Source organism: Lepus europaeus, chromosome 3, assembly GCF_033115175.1.
Source record: "Lepus europaeus isolate LE1 chromosome 3, mLepTim1.pri, whole genome shotgun sequence".
NCBI classification, from domain to species: domain Eukaryota; kingdom Metazoa; phylum Chordata; class Mammalia; order Lagomorpha; family Leporidae; genus Lepus; species Lepus europaeus.
Genome location: NC_084829.1, coordinates 144163267 through 144181869, shown reverse-complemented (window position 1 = coordinate 144181869; position 18603 = coordinate 144163267). Strand labels below are relative to the sequence as shown.

The 18603-nt window shown below is 41.1% G+C and overlaps 1 protein-coding gene across 1 annotated transcript; it reads left to right on the top strand.

The window, feature by feature from the left end:
* The first annotated feature begins 80 nt into the window (after window positions 1-80).
* Window positions 81-18228, top strand: ADAT2 (adenosine deaminase tRNA specific 2). Its single transcript, XM_062187746.1, has 6 exons — window positions 81-218; window positions 10419-10523; window positions 15314-15464; window positions 16978-17084; window positions 17456-17528; window positions 17641-18228. Exons 1-6 carry the CDS (start codon window positions 120-122, stop codon window positions 17682-17684), a joined length of 579 nt encoding a protein of 192 aa, XP_062043730.1. The 5' UTR covers window positions 81-119; the 3' UTR covers window positions 17685-18228.
* The last annotated feature ends 375 nt before the right edge of the window (window positions 18229-18603 follow it).

The following is an 18603-nucleotide window of genomic DNA, read 5'->3' as shown; positions in this document are numbered from 1 at the left end:
TCCCGGGTGCCTTGCCATTCGGCTCCCTCGGAAACGCAGCCCGCGCCCGCCACGTTCCGCCACCCGCGCTCCGCCGCAGCCGCCGCCGCCGCCGCCGCCACCGGGGCGCCCGGTGCTGAATGGAGGCGAACGCTGCGTCCACGCCCGCGACGGGCGGCGCCACGTGCTGCGTGTCCGCGGAGGAGACGGAAAAGTGGATGGAGGAGGCGATGCGCATGGTGAGGAGCCGGCGAGGGGGCTGCTGCGAGTGGAGACTTTTTCCCGCCCTCAGCCGGGACCTTGGGGCAGACGTCACCTTGCCCTCACCGTGATCTCGGTGACGCTCACGTTTTCTGGGTAGACAGCTGGCTTTACTCCCAGGACGTCGTCTGTAGCCCGTTCTCACGGTGGCCCAGGGGCAGCGTGGTGGCCCTGGTGTGGCGTGTGCGCCACCTCGTCCGTCCCGCCGCGCGCCCTCAGCCACCGTCATGGCGTGGGTGTGTGGGTCTCTGTGGGCGCAGCCGGGGAGAAGGGAGGACGTGGAGGCTGCCTGGGTGGCCTCTGTACCCTTGCCGTGCTTGCCCCGCCGCGCGTTCCCCGCCGCGCTCCGCTTGGGGCCGCCGGGGAAGGAGGGCTCTGGCCGGGCTGGGCGGCCTCCGCGCGTGCCGGGTGCTCCTGGAGAGGGAGCAAAGTTTTTCTGGCGTCGGTGCAGCCCTGGCTGGTGCCTTGTGATCTCAGCCTCGTGGGAACACCAGCGGCCTGGCCTCCTGCACCCTGAGCCCGTTGCCACAGCCTGGAGACTCTAGGCTGTTGCAGCACCGGGGTACTCGTGTATCTGAACAAACCGGGACGTGGAAATGCTACGGTGTGAGGGGTTCCACACGGTGCGCGTATACAGGCTTAGCCTTGCCCTGGATGGAGCTTGCAGCCCTGGGTGTGTCTCGGGGAAGCCGGAGAGTGAGCGGCGAGTCCCTGTGGATGCTCAGCCCCTCCCTGCCCACTGCTGCAGAGTTTATACTCACTGCACACTGAGGCTACGCTCGCTTGTCAGAAAGATTTTTCTCTTATTTTTAAGGTTAATATATCAACCTTAGCTCCCTGTAACTTTTTTACTTTATAATCTTTAGGGTTTTTTTTTTTTTTTTTTTTTTTTTTTTTTTTTTTTACTTTTTAACTTTTGTAGTGACTCTTGGCTTTATGTTTATAAATATTTTGTGCAGCTGCACAAAAAGTCTTATCTATATGTCCTTCTTCTGTGATTTTTTTTTTTTTACTGTTTTACTTTTAAAACTTTTTTGTTGATAACTAAGACACAAGCACACATATTAGCCTAGGTCTACCCTGAGGCAGGATCACCAGCATCTCTGTCTTCCCTCCACATCCTGTCTCACCAGAAGATCTTCCAGGGCAGTAACATGCACAGAGCTGGCGTCTGAGATAGGAGCATTTTCTTTGAGGGGCCTGCCGGAGGCTGTTTTACAGTTAACTACTATTTTCTTAATAAGCAGAAGGAGTACACTCTAATAAAACATTTTAGTATATTAAATTCATAAACCAGTGACATTGTCATTATCAAGTATTAGGTACTGCACGGAACTGTATGTGCTATACTTCTATGACTGGCAGCACAGTAAATTTGTTTATAACAGATCACCACAAACATGGGAGTAATGTCTAATGTGCTGATGTTATTGAGCGATAGCAGTTTTGTTTTTTATAGCTCCATTGTAATCTTATGAAACCACAGTCTGTCATTGACCAAAATATCATGTGGCACATGACTGAATATGATTTATTTATTTATTTAAAAGGCAGAATTGGGGGGGGGTGCCCTTTCATGTGGGCAACAGGGCTCCAAACACTTGGGTCATCTTCTGCTGCTCTCCCAGGCCATCTGCAGGGAGCTGGATAGGAAGTGGAGCAGCCAGGACTCGAACCAGCGCCCATAGGGGATGCTGGTGCCCCAGGTGGAGGATTAGCCCACTAGACTGCAACGCAGCCCTTATTTATGTATCAATTTTTGTATCAATACCATGCTTTTTTTTTTTTAATTTTTGACAGGCAGAGTTAGACAGTGAGAGAGAGAAACAGAGAGAGAGAGAGTTATAGACAGTGAGAGAGACACAGAGAGAAAGGTCTTCCTTCCGTTGGTTCACTCCCCAAATGGCCACTACGGCCGGCGCTGCGCCTATCCAAAACCAGGAGCTGGGTACTTCCTCCCAGTCTCCCATGCGGGTGCAGAGACCTAAGCACTTGGGCCATCCTCCAATGCCCTCCCGGGCCACTGCAGAGAACTGGACTGGAAGAGGAGCAACCGGTACTAGTACCCGGCGCCCCAACTGGGACTAGAACCCGGGGTGCTGGTGCCGCAGGTGGAGGATTAGCCAAGTGAGCCACGGCGCCGGCCTGAACATGAATATATATTATACACACATACATATATGTGCATTTCTATATAAAAAATGTATGGGATGGTACTTCAAAAAGTTAATGAAAAGTGGAATTAAAAGTTAAGTTTATTTTTGTTCAAGAAAATTGAAATCCATGTATAGTCATATGCATTTTTTGTGAATTTTTTGTAGACCCTTTGTATGCATGAATTTCCAAATGTTTTTTGCACCAGAATAAGCTTATCTGGCAGTTCCATTTCTGATGAACTTTAAAGAAAAGGCAGAGAGACATGGAGAGAGAGAGAAAGAGAGAGAGGGCTCTCATGCCCTGGCCCACTCCACAGATGCCCTCAAGGGCTAGAGCTGCACTGGGCCGAGGCTGGACTGGCCTGAAGGTGGGAAGCAGGATTCAATCCAGGTCTCCCACATGGGTAACAGAAACCCAGTTTCTTGAGCCATCACCTCTGCCTCCTGGAGTTTGCATTGGCTTGTAACTTTATTTAAAGTTTAGTAACTTTATCAAAGAATAGCAACAACAAAATAACAAGGACATTACTTTTCACCCATCACATTACCCAATATTATAGAGTAGTTCCAGGGCTAGTGGGAAGAATGGGACAGAATACTTCTATATAGTGGGGACGGAACTGTGACCACTACAGAACTGTGCTGTCCAGCAGAACCTTTTGCAGTGATGGAAATGTCCTTGGGTCTGGCTGTCCAGTTCAGTAGCCACTGGTGACATGTGGCTTCTGAGTGCGTGAAGCATGGCTGATACAACTGAAGAACAGAATTTAGTTTTATTCCACCTTAGTGCATTTACATTAAATAGCCAGCATGTGTTAGTGGCTACTGTGTTGGGCAGCACAAAGTTAGAGGACAATACAGCAGCAATATCTAAACACTCATATATCCTCTGTCTCACTTCTGGCTGTCATTCATTGTAATAAAGTACTATAAAGAAATAATAAGAAACTAAAAATAAAATTTAAGACTATAAAAAGTAACTAATAATCAAGAAAGATTGTATGATTCCATTTATGCAAAAGTACACAGATATGTGACTTTTCCACATGGACAGATCTATGGAAGGCTGCCCTCAGAGTGTTAATACTGTTATCTCTGATAGTAGGACTGCTAGGTAGTCTTTACATCTTAATAAACATTTTTATAATAGGAATTTCATGCAAATATGAATTACAATATCCTGAAAAAAATTAAAATGTTTTCATTTAAAAAAAAAACAAGAAGCCTATTACCAGGTCATTATGTTTTTCCTAGTATCCATAATGATTTTGATAACAGCATACTATTTAAACAATAATGCACCACAATTTAATTAACCATTTCTCTTTAATGAAAGTTTTAAATACTTTCTGATTTTGATGGTTATATATAAAATTGGAATAACAATCATTATCTTTCTTTTTTTTTAACTTTTATTTAATGAATATAAATTTCCAAAGTACAGCTTATGGATTACAATGGCTTCCCCCCACCATAACTTCCCTCCTACCCATAACCCTCCCCTTTCCCGCTCCCTCTCCCCTTCCATTCACATCAAGATTCATTTTCAATTCTCTTTATATACAGAGGATCAGTTTAGTATATATTAAGTAAAGACTTCAACAGTTTGCACCCACATAGCAACACAAAGTGAAAAATACTGTTGGAGTACTAGTTATAGCATTAAATAACAGTGTGCAGCACACTAAAGACAGAGATCCTACATGATATTTTTAAAAAATTGATTAATTTTCTATGCAATTTCCAATTTAACACCAGGTTGTTTTTTTTTCATTTTCAATTATCTTTATATACAGAAGATCGATTCAGTATATACTAAGTAAAGATTTCATCAGTTTGCATCCACACAGAAACACAAAGTGTAAAAATACTGTTTTAGTACTAGTTATAGCATCACTTCACATTGGACAACACATTAAGGACAGATCTCACGTGAGACATAAGTACACAGTGACTCCTGTTGTTGATTTAACAATTTGACACTCTTGTTTATGGCGTCAGTAATCTCCCTAGGCTCTAGTCATGAGTTGCCAAGGCTATGGAAGCCTTTAGGGTTCGCCGACTTCGATCTTATTCTGACAGGGTCATAATCAAAGTGGAAGTTCTCTCCTCCCTTCAGAGAGAGGTACCTCCATTATCTTTCAGTATCTTAATCTGTTTCCATAAGTAACCATCTTACTGGGTCAAGTACTACAAACATTTTTGGTGGCTGTTATTTGTATTATGCTAGTTGCTTTCCAAATATGTACTGGTTAGACTAGTAGAACTGTATTGACCTTTGCCTGCTCTCATTTGCTTTGGATGATATATATCTTAAATGTTTAGTTTTTTTTTTCATTTATTAAACTTTTATTTAATGAATATAAATTTCCAAAGTACAGCTTATGGGTTACAATGGCTTCCCCCCTCCCATAACTTCCCTCCCACCCGCAACCTTAAATGTTTAGTTTTATGTACTTGAAAGGCACAGTAAGAATGAGAGCATGAGCAAGAGAAAGAGCAAGAGAAAAAAGGATCTTCCATCCACTGATTCACTCCCCAAATTCTAAATGCCAAGGCTGGGCTAAGCCAAAGCCAGGTGCCTGGAACCCCTCAGGGTCTCCTACATGGTGGCAAGGAGCCCAAGCTCTATAGCCATCATCCGCTGCCTCCCAAATGTGTTAGTAGAAAGCTGGATCAGAAGCGAAGGTGCTGGGACTTGTACTAGCACTCCAACATGGGATGCAGACCTCCCAAGTGGCAGGCCAACCCACAGTGCCACAATGACTACCTTTAGGTGACACTATTTTTTTTAACTAGAATTTGAACTTTCTAAAGTACATTTTCCTTTCTTTTTATGACCTAGCATATGATTTCTTCCTTTTTTAGTAAAATAAAGAGAATAGAAATTTTCTGGTGCAGCCTTTTACTTTAAACACACAAAGTGGGATCCAGAAATTATGTGACTTGGCTGTGTTCACCTGCCTGCCCCATCAGAAGCAGCCATTCTAGTAATTTATACTGGACAAATAAATATGTCTGCTATGCACCTGTGCCAGCATCCTCCCTAATACACATAACACTGGACATTTCACTTCCAAATTCTCAGGACGAATTAATCAGAGATTACCTTGCTGCCTGAATTTGACACTAGTTATGCTTCTGATCTTTAAATGTTCTCAGAAAACACGATTCTTCAAAGTATGAGTAACTTAAGGTTTGAAGTTTCTTTGAGGGTTGGGGGATCATTGAACAAAGAACCAGATTTATGATAAGTACTTTTTTCACTTTGTTTGAGACCTAGAAGAAACATGTGCAGGCCAAAACCAAAAAAGCAGGTGGTAAATAAAGGCTTCCTTAACTCTGTGTAGGAGGAAGTAAACTGTCACCACACCTCTAGCTGTTTATAATTCAATTAAGAGACACAAATGTCAAGGCCAGAGGAGTAGAAATTCTCTGGTGCACAATCACCTCACCTTACAGGGTAGAAAGGGAAGCTCTCAGAGGGATGAAGTGATTTGCCCCCAGTCACACCACAAGGCAGTAAAAGCCCTTACATAGTTCAGAGTCTATAGGTGTTGCACAAAATATTCGTAGATATTAGTACCAAAAGATGCCTAAAGGGAGTTGGCCAATTAGCCTGGCATTTGGGTCTGGTTAAGACAGGATCCCATATAGGAGTCCCAGAGTTCCATACTTCTAACTAATGTTTCCAGCTTCTAACTCCAGCTTCCTGCTACTACAGACCATGGGACATGGTAGTGATGGTTCTCTTTGTCCCTCTCTGTCTCTTTCTCTCTTCACAAACATAAACAAATACCAAACAAACATCTGGCTTAGCCGTTGAACTGCCCATTGAAATACTCGCATTCTATATCACAGTTGCGAGGTCGTGTCCTGGTTCTCCACCCCGATTCTAGTTTCCTACTAATGTGCACCCTGAGAGGCAGGGTCCCTGTCACCCATGGAGAAGACCTGGGTGGAGATCCTGGCTCCTGGCTTTGGCTTGGCTTTTTCATGTATATTTCATTGTGAGCATCTGGAGGGTGAACAAGCTCGTGTTGCCCAATACAATAGCCACTAACCACATGCTGGTTATTTAATGTAAATGCACTAAGGTGAGATAAAACTAAATTCTGTTCTTCAGTTGTATCAGCCATACTTCACGCACTCAGAAGCCACATGTCACCAGTGGCTACTGAATTGGACAGCCAGACCCAAGGACATTTCCATCACTGCAAAAGGTTCTGCTGGACAGCACAGTTCTGTAGTGATCACAGTTCCGTCCCCACTATATAGAAGTATTCTGTCCCATTCTTCCCACTAGCCCTGGAACTACTCTATAATATTGGGTAATGTGATGGGTGAAAAGTAATGTCCTTGTTATTTTGTTGTTGCTATTCTTTGATAAAGTTACTAAACTTTAAATAAAGTTATGAGCTTTATTTTTAATAAAATCATTAGATCTTCATGACAGTTTTATTTTAGAGAGCTAGGCATATAATAAAGTTTATTGTTTTAGTCATCATAGTGTTATAATTAATCACTACAGCATGCTTAGCATAGCATTCTAAAAATACAGGCATGAAAAAATATGGCTAAGTTCACTTGCATTCTGGTTATGTTCTAGACAGTGCTTTGTACAGTGTTTTATGGAGGTTTCATCATTAAGACAAATAACAGCCTTATGAGGTGATTATTACTTTTCCCCATATTCAGATGAGGACACTGAGATTACTAATTAGTAAATTCCACCACGTTAGAGAGCTACCTAGGACGGAGCTGTTATCATTTGAGCCCAGCCATCTGCTCTTAACCTTGAGCCTCTGCTACCTGCCTGCCTCTCAGTGCTGAGTTGCTCATGCTTGCCAACATATACCCTGTTCTGTCACTGCTTACTCTGTGTGGAGCATCCTATTATCAGACATTTAGATTTTTTTTCTCTTCTGTGAACTGTTTCAGTATATCCTTAGCCTAGTTTTACTGTTTTCTTTCTAAAATCACACTGCAGGAGCTCTTTGTGATGTATAACTATTTCTAGGAATAATTCACAAGGAAGTGGTAGAAATAATTTATGGAGTAGTTCTTCACATTGTATAATGGTGAAAAATTTTGAATCAATGTAAATGTCAAGCAATAGGGGACTAATAGATAAGTCTGATGTGTTTGTAGAGAGGAATACTGTGTAATCTTTCAAGTCATGTGATGAAAAAATGTTACCCAACATATTAAAGTACTTATAATATCTAATATAATGTAAATGCTATGTAAATAATTGTTATTCTGTGATAATAATGACAAGGGGAAAAAACGTATGCGTGCTCAATACATATGTAATTATTGAAAAAAATTTCTATTTCCCTATCAAGATCCTCAACAAGTATTTGTTGCATTCCTGAGTGACTTGTCAGTTATGTGTACCTGGTTTATGTGCAATGATGAACGTATTTTACACCGCACTCTTACTTGTGATGGTTGCTGTAGCTGCGCAGAGGCTTAGCATCTCCCTCTTCCCTATCTGTTGGTTACCCTCTTGACTCTCCTTTCTGTTATTGCCTCTGGTGCATTGTAAATACTCATCAAATCTTGGGGCTCATCAGGCTTTCAAACTTTACATAAACTGGACATTATCACTATCACAGATGTGGGGCAGAAGTAGCCTGTGAGGGAATCATAACACTTTCTGGGAGAATGCATTCTCCTGTTGGTGGACATCTGTGCTATGTCCATGTTTTGGCTATTGTGAACATTCTTTTTCCAAGGTTTTTAGACATACATTCCCTTCTCTTAAATACTTAGGAGTGGAATTTGTTCATAAATTATTTGTATGTTTACTTTTTTTTAAAAAAAGCATTTAAGGCAAAGGATTTGACAGGCATTTTTCAAAAGATGAAATTCAAATGGCCAACATAGAAAAAGTGCTCAGGATCACTAGCAATCAGGGAAATGCAAATAAAAGCCACAATGAGGCTTTACCTCACCCCAGTTAGAATGGCTCTCATACAGAAATCAAACAATAAATGCTGTTGAGGTTGTGGGGAAAAAGGTACCCTAATCCACTGTTAGTGGGAATACAAACTAGTATAGCCATTCTGGAAGACAGTATGGAGATTCCTCAGAAAGCTGAAAATAGGTCTACCATATGACCCAGCCATCCTACCCCTGGGAATTTATGCAAATGAAATGAAATCAGCATATGAAAGAATTATCTATCTCCATGTTTATAGCAGCTCAGTTTATAATAGTTAAGATATGGAATTAACCCAGATGTCCATCAACCAATGAATGGATAAAGAAAATGTATATATACACTATGGAATACTACTCAGCCATAACAAGAATGAAATCTTGTCTTTTGCAACTAAATGCATGCAACTGGAAACCGCTCTACTTGTTCAGTCTCAGAACAAGTAAGCCAGTCTCAGAAAGACAAATATCATGTGTTTTCCCTGATCTGTGGTAACTAATACAGTATACAAAACAGTAAGATATATGAATGAAGTTGACATTTTGAGATTTGATTATTGTTTATAGCCCTTGTCTCTACTGTTATGGAACAGTTTTTTTTGTTGTTGTTTGTTTGTTTTTTCTTTTTGTTAAATTCTTTACTTAGTGGAGGGTTAATCTTATGATTATAAAATAAACTGGAAGTATGTCATTGTAGAAATTAGAAAAGAATAAGAAAGGAAAGAGGGAGGGTAGAAAGTATCATTATGGTTCTAAATCTTTATATATGAAATATTTGAAGTTTGTTCACTTATATAAATAAAAAAAAGTTAAAAAAAAAAGTATTTAAGTGGCCAGCATTGTAGCATACCAGATTAAGCTCCAACTTGCAATGCCAGCATCCTAAATAGGTGCTGGTTCAAGTCACGGCTGCTCCACTTCTGATCCAGTTCCCTGCTAATGCATCTGGGAAAGCAGTAGAAGATGGCCTAAGTGCTTGGGCTCCTGGATCCACATGGGAGACCTGAGACATGGCTGAGGCCATGACATTGCAGCCATTTGGGGAGTGAACCAGTGAATGGAAGATCTCTCGCTATGTCTCTCTCTCTCTATATATATATATATAACTCTATCCTTCAAATAAATAAGATAAATCTTCTAAAAATTTTGAAATTTTTATTTATTTATTTTAAAGGTAGAGAGAGGCAGAGATCTTCCATCTGTTGATTCATTCTCCAAGTGTCGGCAATGGCTGGAATTAGATCAGGCCAAAGCCAAGATCCAGGAATTCAGCCCAGGCCTCCAACTTGGGTGGCAGGGACCCATGTATGTGAGCCACCACCCACTTGCCTCTCAGGGTGCCCATTAGCAGGAAGCTGGAATGGAGAGCGTGCCGGAACCTGAACCCAGGCACTCTCATACGGGATGTGGGCATCCAAAATGGTGATTTTACTGCTGCATCAAGTGCCCACCTCTGTTTACTTTTTAAATAAACTTTGAAATGATTTTTCAATGTGGTTATGCCATGTTTACAGAGAGTGTACCTAAACTTTTATTTTCTCATTTTTATTGTATTTTCTAAATTTAGAAATTCTGAGACAGAGTAGCATCCAATTTAGTCACCTTTGTGCAACTGGAACTCTTGGTGGATAATTTCTGTCAGTTTTAGAGAAGCCAAAAAAAATAAAATAAAATAAAATAAAATAAAGAAGAAAAAGGCAAGAATTTTGACAACAAAAGGATTCTAATAAATATTCTTTATTCTCCTTCTTCTTTGTGAACATGTGTACCATCTCTGAAAGGAGCATTTTAAGAACAGTGGTCAGTTACAGTCCTTTCATCATGGTCTCTGTTTCCAGTGAGAAGAAGAAACCAGGGTCCTTGAAGAGAATTGTTCCCCAGTCTCTCTTAACGTACATGCACAAGAGAGAGCACAGGCACTGAATACTGTAATGTAAAAAACCTGCAGCTATGGAAAGGGGAAACTCAGCTGCATCTCTGTCCTAGTGTTCATGCATGTGTATCCTGTATCCATTTCCTTCCTACAGTCTTCTAAAGTACTGAATATTATATTGTACTGTTTCTGTTGTGTTTCAGGCCAAAGAAGCCCTTGAAAATATTGAAGTTCCAGTTGGTTGCCTTATGGTCTACAACAATGAAGTTGTGGGGAAGGGACGAAATGAAGTTAATCAAACTAAAAATGTATGTGAGCCGAAAGGTTTAGTTGCAAAGGTACCGTGGTGCTGGTAGGAGTGGTGTGATGAGACAATGCGACTGAACATAACCCTGTAGCTATAGTGGTAGGGTGCTTTTCTTCAATATCTCTTTTTATGAGTGCTGGTGTTTTTCTGATTCCAAAAGTGAAATGTTAATTTTTTTCAAATGTGGGAAATTCAGAAAAATTCAATGAAGTAATGAAATTTTATTGGGTAGTTTTCTATTACGTAGACTTTAACACTTAGCTGAAACCCAGGAGTGGGTTTTATTACATCAGAGTGTCATCACAAATGCAAATCTGATTTGAAAATGCCGTGTTACATGATCAGTTTATCTCAATCTATTCTTTAGTATCTTAAAACAATATTTTCCTCCTATCGAGTTAAAAAAACACCCTCCTTTTATTTTAGAGTGAGATATTAGAGAATTTTATAAAGCAGGCTATTTATATATCAGATGATTCAATGGAATAAGGGCTCTAACACCAGCCGTCTCCATAGCTACATGTCATACTCATGTACACACTTTAATAGCTTGTGTGACTTGTGTTGACATCATATTAGAAAATGCATGGTTTAAGGCAACACTTCACAACAGGGTGTTACAACAACTGTACTTGGGAAGTATCATTGATGCCATGTTTTATGATTATGAGGATTATTATAAGTGGACTCATGGTAACTTAGAACTGTCACACCATTCACATAGACCTTGATCTTACCATGTGTTCCCATGGCTAGAGCTGGGCCAATCTGTAGCCAGGAGTCTACAGACTCATGTGGGTCTCCCACATGAGTGCAGGGAGAGTGCAGGCCATAGCAGAGAGCTACTAAAGAGGAGCAACCAGGACATGAACCAGAAACCCATGTAGGATGCTGGTGCGGCAGGTGGAGGCTTAGCCTACTATGCCACAGCACCAGCCGCACAAGCCTGTCTTGGTACTAGTGCCAGGGTAACTTTGAAGTTCCTTTCTAACATCTATCAATTAAAAAACAAACCAACCAGGGGCCGATGCCGTGGCTCAGTAGGTTAATCCTTTGCCTGTGGCACCGGCATCCCGTATGGGTGCTGGTTCTAGTCTCAGCTGCTCTTCTTCCAGTCCAGCTCTCTGCTGTGGCCTGGGAAAGCAGCAGAAGATGGCCCAAGTACTTGGGCCCCTGCACCCACATGGGAGACCAGGAAGAAGCACTTGGCTCCTGGCTTTGGATTGGCACAGCTCTGGCCCTTGTGGCCATTTGGGGAGTGAGCCAACTGAGGGGAAGACCTTCCTCTCTGTCTCTCCCTCTCACTGTCTATGACTCTGCCTCTCAAATAAATAAACAAATAAAATATTTAAAAAAAAAACAACCAAATTTAGCAAAACAGAAGTAGGAGCTCAGATTCATAAAGCAGTTATTATGAGAATATTAAAATGTCTGTGAGATAAATAATAAACATAATATAGAAATTAGTAGATATTCAGGTCCTTATTTGGGAGTGGATTTCTCTTTTTTAAATAATTGCCATGCTTTCAATTTGTATTTTGTGGTTTGGTATAATATTTTTACAGGAGACCTTCGAATGTCCTAATAATACCTATGTTTGATATTAAGTTATAGAAGACACTCCAACCCCTGCCAATACGTAGTTTCTTATATACCTTGAAATTAACCTGGGTTCATTTTGATACAGTTTGAATCTTCCCTATCTAAAATTCTTGGGAGCAGAAATGTTTTTGATTTTTGATTTTTTTTTAAATTTTGGACTGTTTCATGTACAGAATAAAATATCCTGGGGATGGGACCCCAAGTCTACACATGAAATTCATTTATATCTCATATACAAGTTATACACACATAGCTTGGAAATTTATATGTTATTTTTCTAATGTGTTTTGACCACGACTAATCACCTGTGGTTGGATGTGGAATTTTCCATTTGTGACATCATGTTAGTGCTTAAAAAGTTTCATATTTTGGAGCATTTTGGATTTCCGATTGTGGTATTCAATGTGTATTTCGTGTCATACAGCATAAAAAGGCTTTTGACTACAAGTGAGGAGACCTGAGTTCCACTTTGGGCTCTGAAATCCCCACTACACCACCACCATCTCCTTGTCCCCACTGTGGGTCTTTAATATATGTAAACTTCACTTTGTTTTTCTTATTGCCCCAGTAAAAGAAGAGATTGATGCAGATGTTTCTTCCTTTTTTTTTAAATTTTATTTATTTATTTATTTATTTTTGAAAGGCAGAGTGGACAGTGAGAGAGAGAGAGAGAGAGAAAGGTCTTCCTTTTGCCGTTGGTTCACCCTCCAATAGCCGCCGCGGTAGGCGTGCTGCGGCCGGCACACCGCGCTGATCCAATGGCAGGAGCCAGGTGCTTATCCTGGTCTCCTATGGGGTGCAGGGCCCAAGGACTTGGGCCATCCTCCACTGCACTCCCTGGCCACAGCAGAGAGCTGGCCTGGAAGAGGGGCAACCGGGACTGGATCGGTACCCCGACCGGGACTAGAACCCGGTGTGCTGGCGCCGCAAGGCGGAGGATTAGCCTAGTGAGCCGCGGCGCCGGCCCTCTTTCTTTTTTAACGATTTATTTACTTATTTGAAAGAGTTACAGAGAGAGAGAGAAAGAAGGAGAGGGAGGTGGAAAGGAGAGAGAGAGAGAGATCTTCTATCTGCTGGTTCAGTCCCCAGATGGCTACAATAACCAGCCCTAGGCCAGGCCAAAGGCATGAGCCAGGAGCTTCTTCCAGGTCTCTCATGTGGAGAGCAGGGGCACAAGCATTTGGGCCATCTTCCACTGCTTTTCCCAGGCCATTAGCAAGGTGCTGGATTGGAACTAGAGCATCTGGGACACAAATTGGCACCCGTATGGGATGCTAGCATTTCAAGCGGTTGCTTTATCCTCTATTCCACACTACCAGTCCCAGTGAAGATATCTCAGTTCAACCAGTATTGAGAGCTTTGGGGAGACTTGATTTAGTAATCTGAATCTGATTTTTAAAAAGCACCCAAAATGGGGAAATTTTTTAAAGCTCTCCAGTTGGTTTTGCTGTACAGCTAGGTTTGGAGACTGCTTCCCTAAAATACCTTCCACCCTGAGTTCCTAATTCTGGGACTCATTACATGGCTCCCTTGGCATCTTGGCTTCCAGCTGGTTCTCACTTTGCATGGCATCGTGGGCCCCTGTGGCAGCACTTTCACACCCTGCTCTAGATTACAAGTAAATTAGCAACTTTCTGTTGGCCTCACCAGAGGTTATGCTTGTTGGGGGCAGAGACTTTTCATCCTACACATAATTTATTTAGTACAGTGGCTTGTACATGGCGACCAGTATAAATTATTGATAAATGCTTTTGTCTTGAATAGTGTAAGTAATTATTACAAGGGGATCTATGATTCACATGTTATTTTAGTAACAGAAAGTGAAGAGGAAGAGGGCTACCAAAATATATATAGGAATAAAGTGATGTGCAGTGTGTGGTCATTTTGGTCAGTGGTGAATCACATATATGATGGTGGCTCCTGAAGCTGAAAGATCTCTATCTGCTGGAGCCATTTTAACATTGTAGCGTAATGCACTACTCATACATTTGTGGTGATGAAACCTATTGTGCTGTCAGTTGTGTGAATGTATAGCATATAGGATTGTGCACACTAGCTATATAGAAGGCTGTGTCAACTAGGTTTGTGCAAGTACACTCTGATCACATGACACAATCTGCTAACGATGCACTTCTCAGGATATATCCTATCATTAGCAACATGACTGTATAGTAGTATGTGGCACTCTGCATCCTGCGACTCAGATTGCCTTGTGAGGTGTAGATACAAGTGTACCCCAATTTGCATGTGGGAAAACCAAGACTTAGAGAACTTAGGTAACTTCCTTAGGCCACATGTCACCATCAGGATACAGGTATAATATGGTCCATTCTTTATGCTGTGCAGTTTCTCCTATACTGCACTCCTCGCTACAGGTGTCTGAAACCAATATCAAGTCTCTGCTTCTCCAGAGTCTGCCAATGTGTAAACTCTTAACCCCCAAAAATGTAAATGATGACATCCTAGTACACTAAATATAGATTTGCTGCCAATGAGGTCACCGGCAGTTTTGAAAATATATATAAAACGGGAGTACATGCTTGTGAAAATTCAGCTTCCCTTAGAATCTTCAGAAACTGCCGGCGCCTGCAGTGCCGGCACACTGGGTTATAGTCCCGGTCGGGGTGCCGGATTCTGTCCCAGTTGCCCCTCTTCCAGTCCAGCTCTCTGCTGTGGTCCGGGAGTGCAGTGGAGGATGGCCCAAGTGCTTGGGCCCTGCACCCGCATGGGAGACCAGGCTTCGGATCAGCGCAGTGCGCCAGCCGCAGCGCGCCAGCTGCAGCGGCCATTGAAGGGTGAACCAACGGCAAAGGAAGAACTTTCTGTCTCTCTCTCTCACTGTCCACTCTGCCTGTCAAAAATAAAAAATAAAATAAAATAAAATTAAAAAAAAAGAATCTTCAGAAACCATCTTATCACTTTGAGACTTGTTGTCTTTATAGCATTTTAATTGAGAGTTTCCCCTCTTTCATTAAGTACTTAACTAAACATATTGCATCTTTAGCTGTGAGGTTAACTGCATTGAACTGTGGGGATGTGTTGCCAACTGCTAAGGGTATTCTGAAACCTTATTCATTCAAGTGTTAGCAAAAATGGTAAGTACCTTCTTTTGTATTTGTTTTTGGTATGTTTACACAAAAGCATTTAGAGGAAGCAAACAATATCATAGCGAACACTTCTGCCTTCCAGGCTACTCGACATGCAGAAATGGTGGCCATCGACCAGGTCCTAGACTGGTGTCACCGAAGTGGCAAGAGTTCTGGTGAAGTTTTTGAGAACACTGTGCTGTATGTCACTGTGGAGCCATGCATCATGTGTGCAGCAGCCCTCCGCCTCTTGAGTATCCTTTCTCTCCCTGGGCTCCTGTCTTGTACAGACATCCTGTTTTCTTGTGTTTGAAAACACAGACTTATGAAACATGTTGTAAAATATGATGTCTCTAGACCAAAGAGAGAGAAAGATTTCTAAATAGTATTTCTTTTTTATATTAATAAACACAGACCTGTTAAGTAAGCTACAGAAATAAAAGGTTAGAAAGAACATAAACTGTTATATAAAGATCAATCATAAATTAGATTAAAGTAGATTATGAAAGAGTGCATTTAGGAGAAGTTCTGAAGAATGTGCACCTAAGTTTTGCCTTTGGATAACAAATTATGTGTGATTTAAATTTTTTCTATTTATCTGTTTTCTTTATTTTGTTCTTTTTTTTGGCCATGAACACCTCTCACAATGTCTAGATAATTTTAGTCAAAAGTTAATGAGTAAAATGATGTAAATTATGATACTGTGATTGTAAGCAAGTGGAAAATTAGTCAAGTGACAGCTGTTTGGGATGTGTTTAGTGTAGAATAAGCAAGGTAAACACTGAGTGCAGTCAGTCTCTGAAGACCTTTGCAAAAATCACTTGAAACTTTAAAAACTCATTTTCACACTTGCATATCTTTATATGTATGAATCACTATCACTTTAAAAATAGCACAGCGGTTTTTGAGTATGAGAAAATGTTTAATCTCTATAAAAAAGGTAGATAGGGGCATTCTAGAATTCTTTCCTCATCCTGTGCTTTGAAGTGACTTAGCTTCAGTTTGTTTTGTATTGGGGTATAGGGTATATATTTACTTGGGGAAATAATAGGGAACAACCTGTTATTTTTAAAAGGTGAAAATCCCAGGCTGGCGCCGTGGCTCACTTGGCTAATCCTCTGCCTGCGGCGCTGGCACCCCGGTTCTAGTCCCGGTTGGGGTACTGGATTCTGTCCCGGTTGCCCCTCTTTCAGGCCAGCTCTCTGCTGTGGCCCGAGAAGGCAGTGGAGGATGGCCCAAGTCCTTGGGCCCTGCACCTGCATGGGAGACCAGGATAAGCACCTGGCTCCTGACTTCGGATCAGCTCAGCGCACCGGCCGTAGCAGCCATTTGGAGGGTGAACCAATGGAAAAAGGAAGACCTTTCTCTCTGTCTCTCTCTCTCACTGTCTAACTCTACCTGTCCAAAAAAAAAAAAAAATGAAAATCCCTGGATTAAATTTCTACCTCCTTTCTGGCTCCAGTTCTCTAATGATTCTGAAAAAGTGATTTAGAAAAGACCACAGTACGAGTACAGAACCGTGAAGGGCAAACAATGTTATACTCAGTTTTCATTCTATTTGCAGTTGTTAGATGTTAATTTCTAAGTACTTTAACCTTTTTCTATCCTGTAATTGAATTATATGATTTTTAGCGTTAGCCTTAAATCTGATTATTTTGAAGAGTAGCATGATCTTTTCTCTCCAGAATAGCTAACAAAATTACCCTAAGTTTGTCATGATACTGACTTGAACTGCGTGTTCTATGCAAGACCTTAATTCGGCCCTATAAATCCCACTGGTTGTCTATGGCTGTCAAAATGAACGGTTTGGTGGTTGTGGCTCTGTTCTGAACATTGCCTCTGCTGACTTACCAAATACTGGGAGACCATTTCAGGTAATATGAACTGCATATGCTTGTTCTTTCTTAGTTTGAGAACCTTACCTCTATAGTATGGAACACTTAATAGGCCACCAGTGCCTAACAGCAGATAAAAACAGCTAATGCTTAATGAGCACTTACCTTATGCTAAGTATTAGCCAGTAACTTCAGTGAAAGTTGGCTGATAAATAATGATCAGTTGATGGGGAATGTTGTTTGCCTGAGGCTATATGTGTCTTCTTTTGGAAATGTACTTCCTCACCCATGACACTGGTATTTCCAGAGTGTATTGTTATCTGAAATCGGTTCACACAATTATGTATATGCTGCTGTGTTTGTGGGATAGAACATGCATTTTCATTGGCATGACTTCCTCATTTCATCAGTGCCTTCCTGGATATCGGGCTGAGGAAGCAGTGGAAATGTTAAAGACCTTCTACAAACAAGAAAACCCAAATGGTCAGTTTGCCCCTTTTGTATATAAAGTTTCTTCCTCAAAACAAACCTTCAAGAGGCTGACACGAAACTTTTCATCTCATTTTTTTCCTTCTCTCTTCCATTATTTTCACAGCGCCCAAATCAAAAGTTCGGAAAAAAGAATGTCAGAAATCTTGAACTTATTCTGATGAAGGACTAATGTCCCAGAGTGACCTGGACAAAACACTTGGACATCATTGAATCAAATGTTTATATATTGTTGTTAATCTCTGGGAAATGGTATATCTCATCACTTACTCTGTTAAGGAAACAAATTGGCACTTTTCGAAAGGCTGACAATTGTAAACATCTGAAAGGACATTTTGAGAAGTGGGAAAATCAACATTGAGGTTTTAGAAGTCAGCAAACAGTGCCTGCCTTTACAGCCATAGCATGTACAGTCCAGAGGAGGGCTGACTCTCCAGAGAGTGTGCATCCAGACCCAGTGACGTGGCATGCGTCTATGTTGGAGTGTGCTATGCCGTGGACATGTTCCCATGACTGTCATTTCATTGTCTGGTCTCCATTTGCAGCTGCTATGTTCTCCCAAGGAACTGGGAGCCTGTGACTTCTGTACATATCAGGATTATATGGTCCTTGATTTTTTAAAATAAAGCATTTGAATAAAATGCATACTTTGTATTCTTCTTAAATTTTAATTTATTGCTATAATAAACCTACTTATGCCTCCTTTGAATATGTTTATTCTTACACATAAACACAGAAATGGGAAAATTCCTTCTTATTGAGCCAAGGCCCATTTGTTTCCAGGATCAATGAACAAAACAAAGAATCCTGTCCTTTGTTTATATTGAATATATGGAATATATTTGAATATGTAGAACTTATATTGTAGCCAAGGGACACAGATAGCAAAAGTAATAGAGTATTGTGTTTATTGGAGGGTAATAAGTTACAAAAAATGTGCAGGGCAAAGAAGAGGAGTGTGCCAGTTGGAATGCTCATTGTAAAATTAAATGGAATTTCCCATTTCATTCCAGTTATTTATTTATTTATTTTTTGACAGGCAGAGTGGATAGTGAGAGAGAGAGACAGA

Excerpts from the sequence above, each read along its gene's own strand:
- ADAT2 (XM_062187746.1), top strand. The coding sequence starts at position 120 with ATGGAGGCGAACGCTGCGTCCACGCCCGCGACGGGCGGCGCCACGTGC. Across the intron at positions 10,524-15,313 it reads AAGTTAATCAAACTAAAAAT|GCTACTCGACATGCAGAAAT; the intron begins GTATGTGAGCCG and ends TCTGCCTTCCAG. Across the intron at positions 15,465-16,977 it reads AGCAGCCCTCCGCCTCTTGA|AAATCCCACTGGTTGTCTAT; the intron begins GTATCCTTTCTC and ends ATTCGGCCCTAT.